This window comes from Perca fluviatilis, chromosome 8 (assembly GCF_010015445.1).
Source record: "Perca fluviatilis chromosome 8, GENO_Pfluv_1.0, whole genome shotgun sequence".
Classification (NCBI taxonomy): Eukaryota; Metazoa; Chordata; class Actinopteri; order Perciformes; family Percidae; genus Perca; species Perca fluviatilis.
In genome coordinates this window covers 38,022,092-38,040,824 of record NC_053119.1, presented here as the reverse complement: position 1 = coordinate 38,040,824, position 18,733 = coordinate 38,022,092, and the positions used below count along the sequence as shown (strand labels likewise).

General features: G+C 41.4%; 1 protein-coding gene across 2 annotated transcripts; it reads right to left on the bottom strand.

Annotated features, from left to right (window-relative positions):
• Positions 1 to 6,130: 6,130 nt before the first annotated feature.
• On the bottom strand, positions 6,131 to 18,448 carry wfdc1 (WAP four-disulfide core domain 1). 2 transcript variants are annotated; one of them, XR_005640145.1, is made up of 7 exons: positions 17,933 to 18,448; positions 9,405 to 9,600; positions 9,144 to 9,227; positions 8,231 to 8,371; positions 7,658 to 7,717; positions 7,514 to 7,573; positions 6,131 to 7,412 (listed from the first exon to the last, which is right to left on the bottom strand). XR_005640145.1 is itself a non-coding variant. In XM_039810056.1 (7 exons), the coding sequence occupies exons 1-6, from the start codon at positions 18,026 to 18,028 to the stop codon at positions 7,515 to 7,517; spliced, it is 627 nt and encodes a 208-aa protein (XP_039665990.1). In that variant the 5' UTR covers positions 18,029 to 18,448; the 3' UTR covers positions 6,131 to 7,412; position 7,514. The 2 variants fall into 2 exon arrangements, 1 of the variants encoding a protein (XP_039665990.1); XM_039810056.1 differs by having other exon boundaries at positions 7,667 to 7,717.
• Positions 18,449 to 18,733: the final 285 nt, after the last annotated feature.

Genomic DNA, 18,733 nt, shown 5'->3' with positions numbered 1-18,733 from the left:
CAGAGCTGAATGTTAGGGAACTCTCCAGGAAAAGGAGATGACGTGGTGTCAGCGCAGATGACCCTTTATACATAAAGTTACATACGATACAGTATTTGACCTTATAATGACTCAGGGTTGGGTCGTTTTGCTCTCCAAACATTTGCGAATAAACAAGGCACCTGGGTCAGATGGCTCAGTGGTGCAGGCCAAGAACACCACAAGGCAGAGTATGTTCCCTAATAAATCACTTCTGCTGAGTGCACAGAATCACCTAAATAACATTTATTTAATGGGCTGCGGATCAACACAGGGTGTGGAATTGCTTGGAGGCACACAAAGACACGGCCACCACTATAATTTATAGTAATAAACTGAAGTGGTCAGGCTTGCAAGAAGAAAAAAACACAAGCATATCAACGACTTAGTAAGCACATGATACATGTATCAGGAATGAATCGCTATCCTCCTACCTTAATCAGCAGTGGAAAGGTGCCTTTTCTCTCCTTTAATAGCTTCCCCAGCTTATTTTTGGAGCCAATTCTGTCCAAAGGAAAAAATCTAAGTTTAATGTAATTGCACAAAAGGCCTGAATGCATGCACGGAAACTATTCTTTGATGATTCTTTTAATGACGTCAATAAGTATTGCTTCAGAGTTCAAAAATAAAATCTCTTGTAAAAAAAGCAGCTAATGTTGTCCTTGCTGCCCTTGACCCTGACTGAGGTGAGAAGATAATCAAAAGGCACAACATTTAGATGACATGAATTTGTGAGCTGTTTTCACTTATAGACAGTCACAGCTGTAAGACCAAGAGCCTTTACAATTGGTGCAGCCTTTTGCATAAGCTACACTGACACCTTCTGGGCATATGTTTGATTTGTCTAATATTAAAAACACTGAGCTGGGCCTGTTTTTTGGAGGTGTCAGGTCAGTCAGACAGTTTCCAGTGCTCAACTACCAATGGGGTCAAGTGTCTCAACAAGTAAGCTAACACCCAAAGATAAATAACTTTTAATTTCATTTAATTTATTTTATTTATAAAGGACAACGCACATTAATCAACATATCTGTAAATGTGCCAGTGTTAGCCAGCCAGCTAATTTTCAACTGTAGTCCTTTGGCCAGATGTTTTGAGACCAGAGAGACAGGAAACAGCAAGACATTAGCACAGGTTAAAATGTACAGACAGAAGTCTATTAGACGCCATAAAGACAGCTAGAGCAATACAAAATAAGCTTTCTCAAGAAGCCATGCAGAGCGACAGGAAGCAGCAAGACATTAGTAAACATATACAGTTACACATCAACAGTATCCCCATTCAGGACATGAAGCCATGCAAGCAACAGAACACCGCCAAGCAATACAGATTATAGCCATTTTCTTGACCCGTGCAACCATGAGCAATGACACAAAAAAAAATGATAAAATGCATCACTCATAACGGAGATCTTGATACAATAGCCTATTAAAAGTCGCAATGCAGGTTAATAACGATGGTGAAGTAGTTAACAAGTTGTAGTGAATGGAAGGCTACCTGACACAAGTAAACACATCTAACTGATAGACATATTAGGCTACATGAATTTGACTACCAGTGGTGTAGTCTACGTGATACGCAGGTATACCCACTAAGAAAGCTCCAGGATTTCCATATACCCACTTAAAAATGCACATACTTTCCATTATATTTTTGATATATTTAGAATTGTTCTCTGTGGGGGTTTTTGAATCTTTGCATAGGCTAAATAAAGGTATTTCCACTGTAAATTGGTGCATAAAAGTGTGTCAGAATGCAGGAAATTAAGTCTTTGACCCTGACCCCCCAATATGATATGCCCCTCCCTTCCATTCTGGCCCATATATATATATATATACAGTACAGTATACCCACTACTACACATTACACTACACCACTGTTGACTACTAAATGAATATTAGAATAAAGACTATAAAGAATAACGCAAAGATATTGTGTGTAAAAAAAACTAAAATACGAAAATGTGACTTGTCCACAAAGTTACAGGACAACGTACAACGTCGCACTTACCTTCTCTCTGATGATCTGTTCGGCGCGCTCATGGTGAAAAAAATCAACAAGGTGGCAGCGATGAAGCGGTCACGAGCGACATGCCCAATACTTAGTCTGAAGTCCCGGACCCGGTGCTGACACACAGCTGACACTGACAGCCCGTGTGCTGCGGGGGGCGGTACCACCGGATTATCCAAAACACAATGGCTTTTTTCGCCACACTACTCACTGACAATATATATAGATATATATAGATATATTTTGTTTGTTTTTTCTGACGCAGCTCTTTAGGCAGGTGCGCGTGTAAGACAGAGGGGAGAGGGCCAGAGCGCGAGACAAAGGGACAGACACCCACTGGGCTATACATTTCCTACATCCCCCGTTGTCCTCGGGTCAAATTTGACCCATTTAAAAAATAAAATTCCATATCAGAAATTTGGGTTTCTTTCCACCAAATTGTCAAAGAAACTAACGTGGATGGTTCCATACAACCATATACTCTTCACAGGTCAATAAATGATCAATTCACTACTTTTATTGAATTTGGGTGTTTTATTTAATATACCCATAAAATAAAAAAATTACAAAAGAACGTTGGAAAAGGCATGTGCGTGTGTTTCACGTCATAACGATAACAAGCAGTTTGGCTGTAACATTAAAGTTAGTGGCTGTCAGGTAACCTAACTGCTTGAGCTTACATTGAAAATGCTAGCGGTTAGCCTGTTTGGTAGCTGAAAAGTCTGTGTGATCTATAAAATCAGTGGTGATACAATTGCTGAAAAAAAATCGACAAAAACGTCGGAAAAAGGTGACAAAAAAACAGGGAAAAAATCTACAAAAACATCCAAAAAATAGCTAAAAAAAAGAAATCTACAAAAACATTGCTGAAATAAATCTACAAAAACGTCAAATAGTGACAAAAAAACTGGAAAGAACTCGCCAAAAACATCGGGGGAAAGAAAACACCCAAAAAATTTTGACCCAGAAAAAACAAAAAGTTGCGTGGTCGACAGGAAGACAACCCAAGAGTTAACAAACCATTATCTGACTGAATCAAGCTTCATTTTACATCTGGAATGCGAACTTCTAGATATAGATGCTCAAACATAGCCTATAGCCTAGGCTAGGAGTTGTTCTCTTAAAAAAAAAAAAATATATATATATATATATATATATATATATATATATATATATATATATATATATATATATATATATATATATTCATCTAGTTCATTTAGTGCAGGGGATAAAGTAAGAGATAGAAAATTAAGGAAATGGAATGGAAAGGGTTTGTCACGTTTTCTCTGTCTATTGGATATATCTAGCCAGAAATGCTCCAAAGTGGGAAAATGTATGTTAAAAAGACTAATTAAAAATGACAAAGGTATGGACATCTGCCTGTGATTTGAAGCAAAACAAAAACAAAAAAGTTTTAAAAAATTAGGTGGGAAAGCACTCAATCAAACACCTGTAATGGATACAGTGTGCATCTTTTATAAGGGATTTGTCTCTGTATTGTGAAATAAAACGCTGCTTTATCCCTGAAGGCAAAACAAAGCTCTTCTAATGACTCAGAGGGTACTACATACTGTGAGTGACACTGTCCAGGTAAATTATCCTCTCGAAATGAGCTAGTTAGAGTTTTCATGTTGCATCCACAAGACTTGCTCATTTGATGTTGTGTTCCTAATTGGTGCAAGCCTCACAATCTTAAATCAAACAATCAAAGAACAGCAGTTATTGCCTCACAGCCTAAACCTATTTCATCTATAGATCTTTTTTCACAGCAGGTATTTTGACTTGTCACAGTAAAAAATATGGTGTTACCAATAACATTAACAATGAAACAGAATGTGGCCAGGTTGGCTCAGTGGGTAGAGCAGGTACGCATATACTGAGAGGTTTATGTCTCGATGCAGAGGTCCAAGGTTTGAATCAGACCTGTGACCATTTTCCTGTATCTCTTCCCCCCCTCTCTCACCGAGCTGTCCTATCAATAAAGGCGGAAAAGCCCAACAAATAATCTTTAACAATGAAACTGAATCAGTTAAATAGAATTCAGCAATCATTAAGTTATCTGTGCTTTTGCTACTGTGACATGTCAAAAATGTATGTGAGAAAGGCCTATAGTTCTATAATGATGTATTTCTGATAAATTGTTAAATTTAACCTCAGTCTGATGTAAACCAGAACTGTTGGTCCTTGTAAAGTAGGGGGGCAGAGTTCTCTACACAGTTTGGACTTGTTTATCTGTGTTGTAAGCCCCCAACGTCTCCTTCCAGGCAGCGCTGCTGTGACATTAAACGTAGGAAAATTCCACAGAAAGGGAAAAGCTGCAACTCCCCAGAGTCAACTGTAACAACATATTGTTTTAATAAACTTTAATAAGCTCGACAAATTTTATTACAGTGGCTTTGTAAAAACCTTGTGGTGTGGAGGGACGTTTAACTCTATAGTCCTATAATGTGAACCGTCTGTGTCCCGTTGTCTTCTACTACGGTGCGGTGCGGTTGACCAAAACTTGCATGTCTGATATGCTCAGTGCTGGGATGCTGAATTTATGATTGTGTGCACAGAAATGTATCATATATTTCTTAACTAAGCAACTCTGTCCTGAAAGAAGACATTTACTGTACAGCCACGTCACGTTACTAATAATAGCAATAAAAGTGATAACATTTTATGTATAGAGCCCTTTTCAAGATACCCAAATATGCTTTACACAATAGATCATACTACTAGATCCATATGATATGTTTTTGGAATACAATTTAAAGGACAATATTGATTAAAAGAGTCGTTCTTGCACATTTTGCTTTGTTCTTATTTCTAGGCGGTGAAATAATGTATGTCTCTAGGTATTATTTAAGAAGCTACTGCAATTGGAAACTAAAACACTGTATTTATCTAATTTATGTTTCACCTAAATCTACTGGTAAAGAATTATGAAGAATAATGGCATACTGACAGGATCAGGAACACTATCAAAGGGGCGCTATGCAGTTTTGGCAACTTTGCTTTTTCACTAGCTGGTTTCTCTGTAGAGCTCCACCTACAGCTTCGGAATAGATATTTGTCAACGCTGTCATAAAAACTCGTTGGAGACTCTGCCCCCCTCCCTTCTTCTCCCTCTGGTCATTTGTGCATTTAAAATTTGATTTAAAAATTTTTTGTACGGAGCAGAAGCAGCTTGCGTTTGCCAACATCAAGCTGACAAGAAACTCTGTGGCAGATAAAGTTTCTGATCAAAGATTCAAGTGCAACAGCAAGAACGCCAGGTCAGCATCGGATTTGCAGACTTGTGTTTGTCTCAGTTCTCGCCATTCTGAAAACGCAGGTCCGATGTTTACTCGTGTCTCCGTCAGTCTGCCGTTTCCTCTTTCTCTGTTCCTCCGACAATGATTTCCTAGTTTTATGCTTCTTTTTTGCCAGCTCAGCCATGACGATAGCGTGAAAAACTCCATCGCTACCTTGTTCTTATAGCTAGAACAAGGATGCGATGAATGGGGGCGTGTAGCGGCGTGTATGTGTGTGGTGCCGTGAAGCAATCCGTTACATCGCGAGACCTGATATCACGTGATACTTCCTGACGTGAGGCCGGTGGCTCGCAATTTTTTTTTGTTGCAGGATGGTAGGCGAAGACTCATGAATATTCATTAGGGAACTCATCCCTGATTGGCTAACCCTGACATTCTTACCCTAACCATAACCAATCCCACTCCTCTTGCCTAAACATAACCAATCCCACCAGAGCAGATAACGAGTACTAGCCATTCAGAGGGAGAGTAGGGCGTGTTCTTCCCCTACCATCCTGCAAAAAAGAAAAGTTGCAAGGGTGGCCCCCCCTAGCGCTCACAGGTGCTAGGGGGGCGCAAGACGACCACCATTCAACCCGAAAAAAAGTCATGTAACCATTCCAGTGACTCTGAAGCTGTTCAGTTAAGGTAAACTAAGCTAAAAAAACTGCATAGTTCCCCTTTAAAACACTTTACAAGACCCAAAGAGAAGTTTGTGGTGTACTCATACATAGCAATAGCATTATGATTTGTCACGTTACTTTCACCATCTGTAAGTTGAATCCTAAAATCCCTTGCAGAAAACAACAACGTAAACGACCGACTTCAACAATGTGGTTTATTCAGAATTAACAAGGCAACATTACAGCACCAGTCAGATAGCAATATTCAGAAATCACTTTAGCTCTGCACATATAGAGAATGGTTACAGCTTACTGTTTGACACCTTCAGCTTATTATGTGAACAGCTTATTCTCCTGTTATTATAGGCAGCAATGAAGCTGAGCACCATTTGAATTGATAAGAGACACAACCTAAGTTTAAACAGCTCATTGCAGCAAGTTATGCTCTAGAATAACACATATCTGCTCGGTGAAAAAGCCCTTTTTATTATCATGGCTGCACTGCATAGTGGGAAGTTTAACAGAAGGACCAGTATTTTTGAAATAACGCAGTATGATTATTGAAAATTAGGAGATGTGTGCACAACCATACTGCTCTTGTAGATATTTGTTGTCTGACTTGGAAATGAATCACAGATATAATATATACAGAGTTTAATATTGAAGGGACAACCTTTCAGTATGAAAATTGTTGGAGTATCTCTTTAAATCTTCATCTCTCTCAAATGAAATATTTTTTCCTTATTTTGATTTTGATTTTCACAGCAATGAAGTCATGGTCAGCATCTGTTGGCTGGAACTAATCTACAGCTGTTCCAAATCCACACACTCACTCATTATGGCATTTCTTCTTTTAATCATGTGGATTTAATTCAGAGACCACTCCAGCTGTTTTTTTTTTCTTTCTATTTGTCTATGAAACTTTCCAGATTTCAGATCAGGAAATGTGAGCACCGTCCTTTCTGACAACAAGAGAGACAGAATAAGTTACACACAGTCTGGATTTTCTCCGCTGACCAGCCTTAAGGTTAAAAGATGTGTTGGTGAGAATAATAATGAGTTGCAGGGAGGGAGAGGGGTTGTAAAGAAAAGAGAAAAAAATTGGCAGGGGTTTCTTATTTCCTTTTTGGGACATTTGATGAACAGCTTTGGTGCACGCCCTGCTGTGCTCTCCTCTGCTTCCCCATCACCACCCTCTGCTCCACCTTTTCTTATGGACATCACACAGAGAGACAAAAAAAAGCACTTATTTCTTTGGCTGTGTATGTAGTATGTACGTCAGACTTGTCTCCGAAAAGGACTTTGTGACTGAGGACAGGCTGCAATACGGGGCTTTGAAAAGAGGAGGTAGCAGCTGTAGTTTTGGTAAAAAAAGGGCAGATCTGATCCTGGTTCAGGTGTGATGAGAGCAGATCCAACAGCACTGGGCTGACGTCTCGAGTTGTGTCATGGTCGTAGCTGAGGTGGAGGTCTGGTTGATCTGGGAGCAGATACAGCAGAAAATGTAAGGCTTTGTCTAAAGTGAGATAAAGGTGCAGAGGTCTTTGGTTTCACATTTTTTCAAAGTAGCTGAAAACCTACTTCATCCCAGGTGCTTGTGATGATGTTTTTCGTAGCCCACTGCATTGTTTGTACTGGTACCTGTCAGTGACAGAGCCATGTCAGGCAGATTGCTGCTGATTTCTGATTCAGCGATAGTGATTTTTTTCAGGTTGTCCACATTACCTCACTTACCTAAGTAGTCCTTGTAGTCCTTGAAGTATTTGTGCCTCAGACCACGTCCATCTTTCAAAAACAAAATGGCCAGAATGAAAAAACAACCAACAAAATAAAAGATTGACATCTGATATCAATATCATACACATGGCACTGTCAGTTCTTGCTTATAAAGTAAAGAGTTCATATTCTTTCGATTAAATCATAACAATAATATTTCTGCCCACATCTTAAGCCATAGATCATAAATTGAGGCCATCTAGTGAGTTGCCAGGTCATTCCAATTTGTATATTTTTAGATCTATTTAATAGGAGAAACTTGGCACCTAACAGCATGTAATCTGCCAAGAGATACCAGGCCAGACTCAAAGACTGCTGGCACACTGCCCCTGTCCTTTGGTGCTTTAAAGGAGCACAAACTTCCATTAGAAAGGTTCCATTAGATCAGATAAGCAGGAGATGAGTTGCAAAAATAAGATTAGATTGGATACAATGTGTGTCAAGGCCTGGCTTCAAAGCCAAATCCCAATCACATGGCCAATCGTTGCAGCTATTTTAGTTATCAGAAGTACTCTGCCATACCGGAGTTGCCACGTTGCTTGATGCATTGTCCCCGGTTAGGAATGCCAGCAGCAGGGTTTCCTGGATTGATGATGTGGCACTCGTAGCCCGTAGGACAATGAAGAGGCTCGTCTCCATCCTCAGTTGTGCTGCAGGCCTCAGCTAGTGGGCAGAAAACACACTATGTACATCAGAAGAAATCGCAAACATGAAATACACCACGGTCATTTTGTGGTTATGCGGTTAGTACGTTTTCTTTTGTTTTGTTTACTTATCCTCCCTTAACCTCAAAGTCATGTCTATGTCTACATTTCCCACTCAAAATGCCAGCATGCCAATTGTGCAAACTTCAGAAAAACCTGCGAGAACCTTGTATATTCACTGAGGAATAACAGATGACATTTTTCAGTCAAGGGGAACACAAAAATTATGCCCAGCTGTAATGCATCTTGTGGATGCGTTTTATTGGAGTCTACTGACACATCTGACAGTGGAGAAATTGGTCTCTTTGCCTCTTCTTATGAAATATCTTTTCCCCTTTTGTATGATGGCTTGCGTTATTTCTAAAGGATGGACTCCAAAATGTGACTTTTACTGCTGCTGCACTGACAACATCTCCTGGTTTATGTACTGCGAAAGTTAAATCAACGGCAAAAAAAATGACCCAGAAAATCACATCAGGAGTACACATATGACAGGAGGGTAGAGCTATGGTGAAATCAAACCAACATGTGCTGAATGAAATTGTTTGGTCTCACTGAGCAAAGGCTGGATTGCATTAGCATTTTAGGGATTTTTGAGTGTTTTATCTGTCCTCAGTGACTGGTCAGGTGTGTGTGTGTGCGTGCGTGTGTGTGTGTGTGTGTGTGTGTGTGTGTGCGTGCATGCGTGCGTGCGTGCGTGCGTGCGTGCGTTCGTGTGTGTGTGTACCCACCCTGCAGAACCTCCTCAGGGCCGTCTAACAGCCAGCCGTTGCCGCCCAACCACCGAGGCTTGGGCTGCACCAGCCAGTCCAACACTGTTCGGAACACACACAGAACCACAGCCGTCAAAATACTAATTAACAATATTTTCAAAAGAGAAAGAAAAAGAAAAAGACTAATTTCCAAGTAGTTTAAGGCCCAATTTGACTCTCTCTGCTATGCAACCTTAAAACCCAAACACTACTGTGTGTCTGTCCTTTGGTGCTGCTGACCTGGTGGCGGCTGGACAGACTCCAGGCAGGCGTAGATGCAGCCATTGTAGCAGCAGCGTTTATGGCGCTCACACTCTGAGTCGGAGCGGCAGCCGGGCACCTCACAGGCTCGCTCTGGCAACATCTGGGGTGGCGGTGGACAACGGTCATTCTTCTGGTGCTGTGTGGACTGGGGGTGGTTGGGGTACTCGTAGTCCTGAGGGACAGAAAACGAGAAATAAATAAATAAAAACGTAGGTGCACATATAAGTATGGGTCATTTTGGAAGGCAACACCATACAATGTTAGTGTTCTGTTAAACGTCATGAATGATTTTTGTGAATGCCACTTGATAAGAAATTAAACTTCTCATTTAGTTCCAAACTATGACTCTTCATTGGATGTCCACACAGTGTGGTTGTAAAATTGCACACACATTGTACTTTCTAGCCACCAGAGGGCAGCCACGGGTCTGAGTGATCACTTTTCAGTACAGCAGAGCTACAGTAAAGACAGGAGGTTTTGGCTTCAGCATGCATGCCTGCCTGCTAGTCTGTCTTGACCTGGCTTGGGAGGTGATTCACTGTGGGAACAAACGCTTGATTCTGAGAGGGAGAAAGTAGGCCACAGGATCCTGAGCCAAGCAAAGACACGCTTCACACACTTTGGCAACGTACAGTGTAGGCCTGCATGCACACTCGCGTGTGCACCCAAACAGCAAGGCACAATCCACTGTTGCTGTGAAGATGCAATGCATCGCAGAGGCTAACATTACGAGAGCTGTAACACAGCCGTCGTCTCTTTGGTTTAATAGTTTTTTACAAAGCTGCTACTCTGGATTCCAGCTCATTGGTTTGGACATGTCCAGGACAGAATTTGTGGGTTTATATGCTTTCACACTGCTGGTATCAAATATCACAAGTTTTGTGCGACAATATAAGCAACTATGTTTTGTTCTGGGTTATCTACCCATGGGAAATATTACAACAATATCCCAAGAAGCACTGCTGCCCTCGACTAAACATTAACTCTCATTAAAATGGAGTATATCAAACTCCAGTGAAATCAAGTGTACAGTTCATTCCACTCTTTGCAACAATGTGCTGTTTACTGGCTGGTCTAACATCACTGTTAAAGCACCCACTGAAGAATATAACAAGGAACAATGAAATGATATTAGGCCATTGGTGGGGTGCAAGGTGGTTGCCTTTGAACTCTCTGAACTGCACAGGAAGTTATGTAGCTGGTTGGTTATCTAATTCTTTGTTACGCTGTCATTATGGCTGTGCCTCAAAATTTACATTCCCAGAGTTGTTTGTCATAACACATGCATGAGTAAATGAAATGCAAGCACAAGTTTCAGTTTTTCAGAATTTATGTCTTTTCAATTGTGTGGGTGAATTCCTCTGACTTTCCAGCCTCAGCCATTCATTTAGGAGGGTGTTCCAGAGAGAGAGAGAGAGAGAGAGAGAGAGAGAGGGAGTGAGAGAAATGGGTGTTTTTCTCTACACTAGATTAGTAATTAGATAATCAGCTTGTGGGTTGCACACGGTCATTAAAACTGTGCCGTTTGTTTGGCAGGCTTACTGAACGCTCTTACAAACCAACCGGAAAAACGAAAGCAAATGTTTGGCGCTGACGGTGGTATCACACACACAGTATCTGTGTTCACTTTAAACACACATTAATTTGTTCTGGCAGCTGAGAGCTTAGTGGGTGGATGGTTCTTTGGGGATTCACACAGTGGAGGGAGCAGGAATTATCCTGCATATTACTGTAAGTAGTTTTGATTGTACATCACTTCTAGGACTGGTTTTCAAATTTCAATACTTTTTGCGTCCTGGCTGAAATGTGTCTTTAAAACTGTATTAGCAGAAAGTTGGCATTGAAGCCTTGGTCGGACTCTTAGCCTTGTTTACTTATTCTTTGATTAGATACTTTATTATTTTAAGCTGCTCTAATCAATATATATTTTTATAAAAAAAATGTGTAAAGTAAAAGGTGCCACTCAAAGTGACAAATCTACAAAGAATTACCAGCTGACTAACAATACAGTTCCCCTCAGCTCTACGTAGCTTTTAAGCGTCGTTTAGCAGAAACACATTTTAGTGTACCGTTCAGCTGTATTCAAAAATTTTGTCTTTAGTGAGTTATTGAAAAAGTGTATTGTTGTCGTATTGACACCAGTCTCCAGAACGTTCAAACATCACCCAGCCCTTACCGCTTATATGCCATTTTTACAGTTACTTCTGCGTGTACGTGGTCACACTGTACTCTACAGGTCTTCAGACTCATCATTCATGGCTCTGAGGAGGGAAGTGGAGCCACATTGGTTCACAGTGTCTCCTGGTACAATTAGATCTATGAATGAGGACTACCAAGTCTGCGGTGATTGGATAATGACATAATGGCTACTGCCCTTATTCCACTTGTCTCATATCCGATCTGCTCCTAAAGTCTCCTGCGTACGTCTCCTACAAAAGGTCAAGTGTGCCCTTCCTGTTTATGTGACTGCGTGTGTAGTTTAAGGGTGAGTTTGCTTGTACACATGAAAACTGTACACCAGTGATTCCCAACCAGGGGTACTTTAGGGGGGTACGTGGAAAGATTGTGGAGCAGCTCAACTTATTTGAAAATCAAAATTGAATAATTCGAAATTATGATAGAATTAAATGAATGCATATCTGCTGTAACACCTGAACACTGCATGTTGCAGCTATGTAACAGTGCGTGCAAACGAGTTAGCAGGTAAGCACAGAAGTTTTAAACAGGTAGCTTAAAGTGATGAATAAATGGCATAAATAAATAGCTAAAAGTAATGGCTAAATGGCTGAAACATTCAGCTTCACTGCCAGTAGTAGCCTACTAGTAGTATGATTGCTGATCAAACCAAACCAGCCTAAATATTGACTGTTCAACAAAAATGAAAACATAAACAATATAATGCAAAGTGTTATACATTTGGAAGATACATTTGGGAATTGATTAAGGGGTACGTGAGTTCATCTGGCAGGGCTGTGGGGGTACCTCAGACCAAAAAGTTTGGGAACCACTGCTGTACACTGCAGAAGCCATTCATTCTTTAAAATGTGTTCACTGTATTGATCCCTGAGCCTCAGACTTGCCAACATTGAAGGCGCTACTTCTTACATTTCCCTTACTGTACTATTGCCTTGCTGTCATTCAGCTCTTACTGTAACTGCTTCACTGTCAGGGCTCCTCTAGTGTCTTCTCCCCTGCCTTCATATCTTTATGTGCCAGCAGAGCCGTCATGGTCTACATCCTGTGCTCTTTCACACAATCCATGGGCACATCTCTCTGATGTTCCACAATGTTTATTTACACTCCTGTCTGCTTTGCTGCTCTCCTATAGAGACACTGCCAGCGGGCCTGTGTGGGACGTTCATGTCTATCTGTGGGCATGTTTCCCCCCTCTCTGTCTGTCTCTGTCTGAAACTCTCTCACTATCTCTCTTCCTCTCGGTTTTCTTCTTGATCTCTTTTGTGTTGAAAAGCATGATGTGGCTGTTAACGATTGATCTCAAACGACGTCTCTCTTTCCCAGTCTCTATTTCCCTCTCTCTTTTTTAGTGCTCTTGCTCTGTGGTTTATGGGGAGTTTGTGGGGATAAGCCACTGGAGACCTTGTCTGGCTCCATAACTGTACTGAGATCAGGCCATTCATGGTTCCACGCAGAGATCTCAAACAGATACTGAGAGTTTCTGCTTCCTTGGCAAGGATGCACACACACACACACACACACACACACACACACACACACACACACACACACACACACACACACACACACACACGTGCACACACACACATGCACACATGCACACACACACACACACACACACACAGAACTGCGTGGCCAAGGTTGTGCACAAGGTAAAGCTGTGTTCTTTCGTATAAGTGTCAACTCAGATGTGCCAGATCTCCCATGTCTACTAAATGAAGTAGCCCACAGCACACATCTGGTTAGCTTTTGGGTTGTCAGGACTCATTTCCTGTCTCTATACCAGCAGTCAGTTTGACATAAAGATACACAGACGTGCAAATAGATAAAGACACATCAGGCTAAACTGTGAGGCAAACGGACAGCCTGTAAATCGGTTGGAGATGAGAGTTTTAATGAGTGATGGGAAAGACATGCTGACTGTCAAACAGGTCGATGCACAGCTGGGCAAGGCAGTCCTTGAACTTTGAACAGACTGGCAGAGTGGGGATTTCTAACCCTGAAATGCAGACGAACAGACTGCACCTTTTTTGAGGCCTGGTTTACTCGACAGGAGGGAGTGTAAACCAACTGTGAGTGCAGCTAATTAGTGTTAGTGAAAGAGTCTGAAATAGCGTCTGCTACCTGTCAGTCAAAGTCTGAGGTAGCAGGGATGGCCATGATAAGGGTCCCCCTAAACTAATTTTCTGTCTTACTCCTCTATACTCCATTTGTAGTGCAGCTGTATGCAGAGTTATGGACACGAACACATCTGTGGTCTCACATACTCTGACTCAGATTTGCTATGATGTTGTATGATTGCTGTTGGTGATGATACAAAAACTCTGTTGCCAAATAAAAGAAATGTCTGGAACATCAGAGGCCCCATGTGAAAAAAAGGTAAGCTGTAGTTGATGTGAAAATGGTTTGTCTTTTTGGTTTGTGTGTGCGTCTATTGTACTGATCGGTGATCTGCTCCACTGTCTCCACCGTCCAGTAATGTGCTTCTGACCAGCAGGCTCACATCATCTGACTGGGATTAGTCCTGTTTACAGCCAGTAACACACACACAACACACCAGTTCAGGATAACTACTTGTAAGATGGATGACTGACTCGCTACAATAACTATGGCGTCAGGATTATGTCATATATCACAAGCGCTATAAAACATTGTAGCGCAAGACATCACCGTAAATAAAGGACTGTATAAGTGTCTCTCATCCATTCTGTTGTTGGGATATGTGGTTACGCAAAGTACCCTTATCTCTGGCATTAGAGGTAGATCCATAACAGAAATGTACAGCCAACTAAGCAAATACTTGTATTATGTTTGCTTACTGTATTAGTAGAATGCGATCACACATTATTTGATGAAACATTATTTGGCAAGCCAGTCTGATTCATCCAGAAAAAGAAATAATGTTTCATGACGTGGTGCAAGACGTAACATTAACTTGTGTGATCGTGCTCTACTAATAAGTTAAATCACCACAGACAAACTTACATTGAAAAGAGTAAACTTGACCATACATTTTCTTGATGGATATAACGCAGGACATTGAGGCCGGGCTGTGTGTCAGTAAGTAATTGTGCAATTCAGTTATACCAAATACCATTGCAATGAAAATGTTCCTTTTAAGTCAATCTATGATAGGAACCTCTTGCTTTACTCTCACTTGATAGCATGAGTGGCCATCACAGTAAATTACATTAGGTAAAGTTATCTTATCTTTACAAAATATCACTTCCTTAAAAGCTACAAATTTCCATTAGTGAAAAAGCAGTGTGTGGATCTGTTTTGTTTTACAAAGCAGCCCCAGGCCAAGTCAAACAGCCGGCCAGCCAGGAAGTACACATGTTTCTGAGCATCTGCAGGGCCCCTGTCTTACAGTAATACCAGGTGCTGTCAGAATGGCCCACATCCAATAAATGAAACTGTAAAGATTTATGCTGGTAGCCTCAGACACGCTCACTGACATGCCCAGGCAGGTGTCTGAGCCAGACTGTGTGATGGCTGTATGAGACAAAAAAATCTGGTCTGTATGTGTGTGTGTGTGTGTGTGTGTGTGTGTGCGTGTGTGTGTGTGTGTGTGTGTGTGTGTGTGTGTGTGTGTGAGTGCGACTTCTGCTGCCCACGCCATTACACCTGTTTTCACATCTACCCATCAAACGCTTTCCTCTTGATTGTAAGTTACCCTCTGATGCCTATTTCTTACCTCTACACCCTTATTACGTGCCATGTATTATTAGGCAGGCATTCCCCCTGTTAAACACAAAGACGGAATTAGGAAAGTGCTACTGGTGACCTTTGAACCTTGTACCAGGAGGAGGTCTACATAAAAGAGGGTGGGCATGACACTGATCTCCAAGACCGTCTCACCCACAGGTCAAACAGACAACTTTCTGCTCAGAGCTGTAAGTCAGATAAATGAAGTCAAGGCCAAGCCTGCAAAGAGGCATGGAAAACATAATTTTAAATCATTTTGATATGAATTGAATTGAGATGAAATGTGCATAATAATATGTAAACATTGGCTGCTTATGTTTTGATAATACATTTCCATTCTACAGTGCAGAATCTGTTTACCATGTCCTATTTAAAAATAACAAAACATAAGATAAGACATTTAAGTGATCATAGTGTTTTTGGGGGATAAATAAATCATTCAGAAGAGTACTGAGCCTGCTGGTGGTCTTGGGTTTGTTAAACATTTTTACCAATTTGCCTTTCAAGACACACTATTCCATAGCACAGTGCCTACGTGAAATACTCAGTGACTATAATTTGTCTTTCTGCACGGTCCCGGTGTTATGAATGAGGCGGGCTGTGAGTGTGTTTGTGTGTGTGTGTGTGTGTGTGTGTGTGTGTGTGTGTGTGTGTGTGTGTGTGTGAGAGCGGGGGAGGTGGTAAAAAAAAAAGAAGAAAGATTGAAAGATATAGAGATGAAAAGGTTCAGAGGGAAAGAGACAAACTCGGTGTGCTCAGCCGTCTCAGCATGTTCCAATTACAGCAGCTTTGAAGCAGAGTCCAGCAAGACAGTGCTTTTGGCCCATCCTGAGAGCACGAAGAGATGAGAGAAAGAGACTTGAAAGAGGGAAAACAGGGGGTGGTATGCTGAGCGATGCATACGGGCGAGGGGAATGAGAAAGCTGGGCAGAGAGAGGGCGAAAGGGTAGCTGATTCATATGAGAGAAGGGAAGGCAGAGAACGAGAGAGAGAAAAGGGCCAACGAGGGCATAACCAGTTAGAAAGTGAGAACATTGAAGCACGAGAGGGAAAAAGAAAGAGAAGGCAGCACGCTACAGTGAGCCCTTGTTAGAGATGATCAATCAGTTACACTGAGCTGAGTTAACAAGCAGGGGCCCAGTCTGCAAATTCAGTTCCTGCCCTAATAATCCACTAGAAACACACACACACAACACACAGAGACAGACGTTAAACTTCCGGTGTGCCCTTCAATTACTCATATGGAAATTTGAAAAACAGCAGCTGCACCAACCTGCTGCACACTTCACTTTCTGCTCCTCATCAAAACTGATGCATGTACAGACATTTTCAGATCCTCTACTAGAAGCAATATGACAATGAAGTAATGCTCCGTTGCAAGTTAAGGTCTTGCCTTCAAATTTGACATAAAAGCACAGAAGCATTGCCAGTAAAATGTATTATAGCATCAAAAGGACTCAGCAGAATATCCTCTTCAAAGTGCTTCATCATTATTAGGGATGCATTAACATGTGTTCAGTGTTTCAGTGTAGTCTCTAGCGATGCATTATACCTTAAAAGATGACCATATACTTTGTTTGTTAAATCTTAATCTGTAAAGCAGCTATAGCTCTCATATACACAAAGCTGAAAAAAATGATATTTTCCCCTATACTTAAAAAGTTAACATTATCATAAAGTGGATATAAAGTGCATGCTATTCAATATCACACTTAATTAAACACATCTGTTCAGTAAATTAAGGCTAAAGCTAGCAGCCGCTTAACTTAAAGACTTGAAACAGTGGAAAACTGCTAGCCTTTTTTTTAATCCATACAATACCAATGTAGCAATAAGACACTTACATTTTATCTTGTTTGTTTAATCCACGCACAAACTAAAAAGTTGCAGTTATGTTCTGGATGTCACTGCAGAGTCTGGCAAAATATTAAACAACAAAATCTATATGAATAACTTTTTTATTTTAAGTGTTGAAATTGAGAAGTTTGGACTTTGAACTGAAATTATATTTTTGTTATTACAGAGACATTAAAGTACAAGAAAACGGCAACCGTTGCATATTGGTACTGAATTCCAGGTTTAAATGTGACCATCCTATTAATTAGTAAACTCTAGAGGTGCTGGTAGGTGGTCGAGCCAGCTAGCTGTTTTGCATGCTGTTTTGCTTCCAGTCTTTATGCTAAGCTTATCTAGTCAGCTGTTGGCTGGAGCCTTATATTTAGACAGACATGAGAGTGGTACTGATCTTCTCGTCTATGCAACGAATAAGCGTATTTCCCTAAATGTCAAATTATTTCTTTAAGCACAGTACTTGGTTAAAGGGAATTAGTTACACTGGTTAACACCACTGCTCTTTTCACTACTGGATTATAGCACTCGGGTCAACTTGACCACCTCTCACCTCCACCACAAAACTGCTGTGACTGTGTGAAACCAGCTCTCTGCAACAGAGCCGGTATTGTGCTGTAATGCCGTGAGCTTTCACCTACTTCCACTTTGGAGCACATTCTGAAAGAATTCAAAAGCTAGAGATAGCGAAAAAAGCATCACACTCATACGTGCACAAATACAAAAGTCAAAGGTGAGGTTAGCAGTCCCACCTTATGGTTGAGTCCTCTTTTCCTGATTCTCCTGGAATCACTTCCTGTGGCCAGGACCAACAGGGACAGCAGTAGCAGCACCACAGAGCCCGGCATGGTCTGCGTCCTGCACCCCAGCTCCGAACTCTTTCTGCGTCTCCCTCCCTTCTCCTCCCTTCCTGTCTCAGAGGTATTCCTTCCTTCCTCTCCTTATTCCAAAGTTTGTCCTTTACGCGTCCGTGGTGCCTTTCCAGCTGAAGCAATAACTCATTGGTGCTCATGTGCAGCCAGAGATTACACAAGCCCTCTCCCTCCAACGAGACCTGCCTTTATATCTGCCTGAGGAAAAGTGCAGGACAGAATGACAAAGTAGAGGGAAGGAAGGGGAAAGTACAGAGGGGATGAATGAAGGCAGTGTAGTGAAGAAACGAAAGAAGGAGAATAATTAGGGGAGCAGGGGAAGGGAGAAACAGCAGCTGTCTGTGCATCAGTTGTTGAGAGCTGGAACTGTCTGCTGGCACAGCTTGCGCACATGTCTCTGGGAAAGAGGAGGGGTGAAGTAGGGAGGTGGGTAAAGGGAGGGGAGAGCATTAGATAGGGCAGTGTGTGTGAGACCTCCCCCTTTGCCCCCTAGTTGCATCTCGCTGCACATCTGGTGATTTTTATGCGAGTTTGACAGAGTTGTGTCAATGTGCGGTTGGGCATATTTTATATTCTGTGGCTGTGCTTCACATGTTTTTCTCGCTTGCGGTATTGTAGGAGGGGAAATAAAGGGCTTTGCTAAGTATGGGGTTTGAAAATACTTGTTGACTGCTAGCTTAG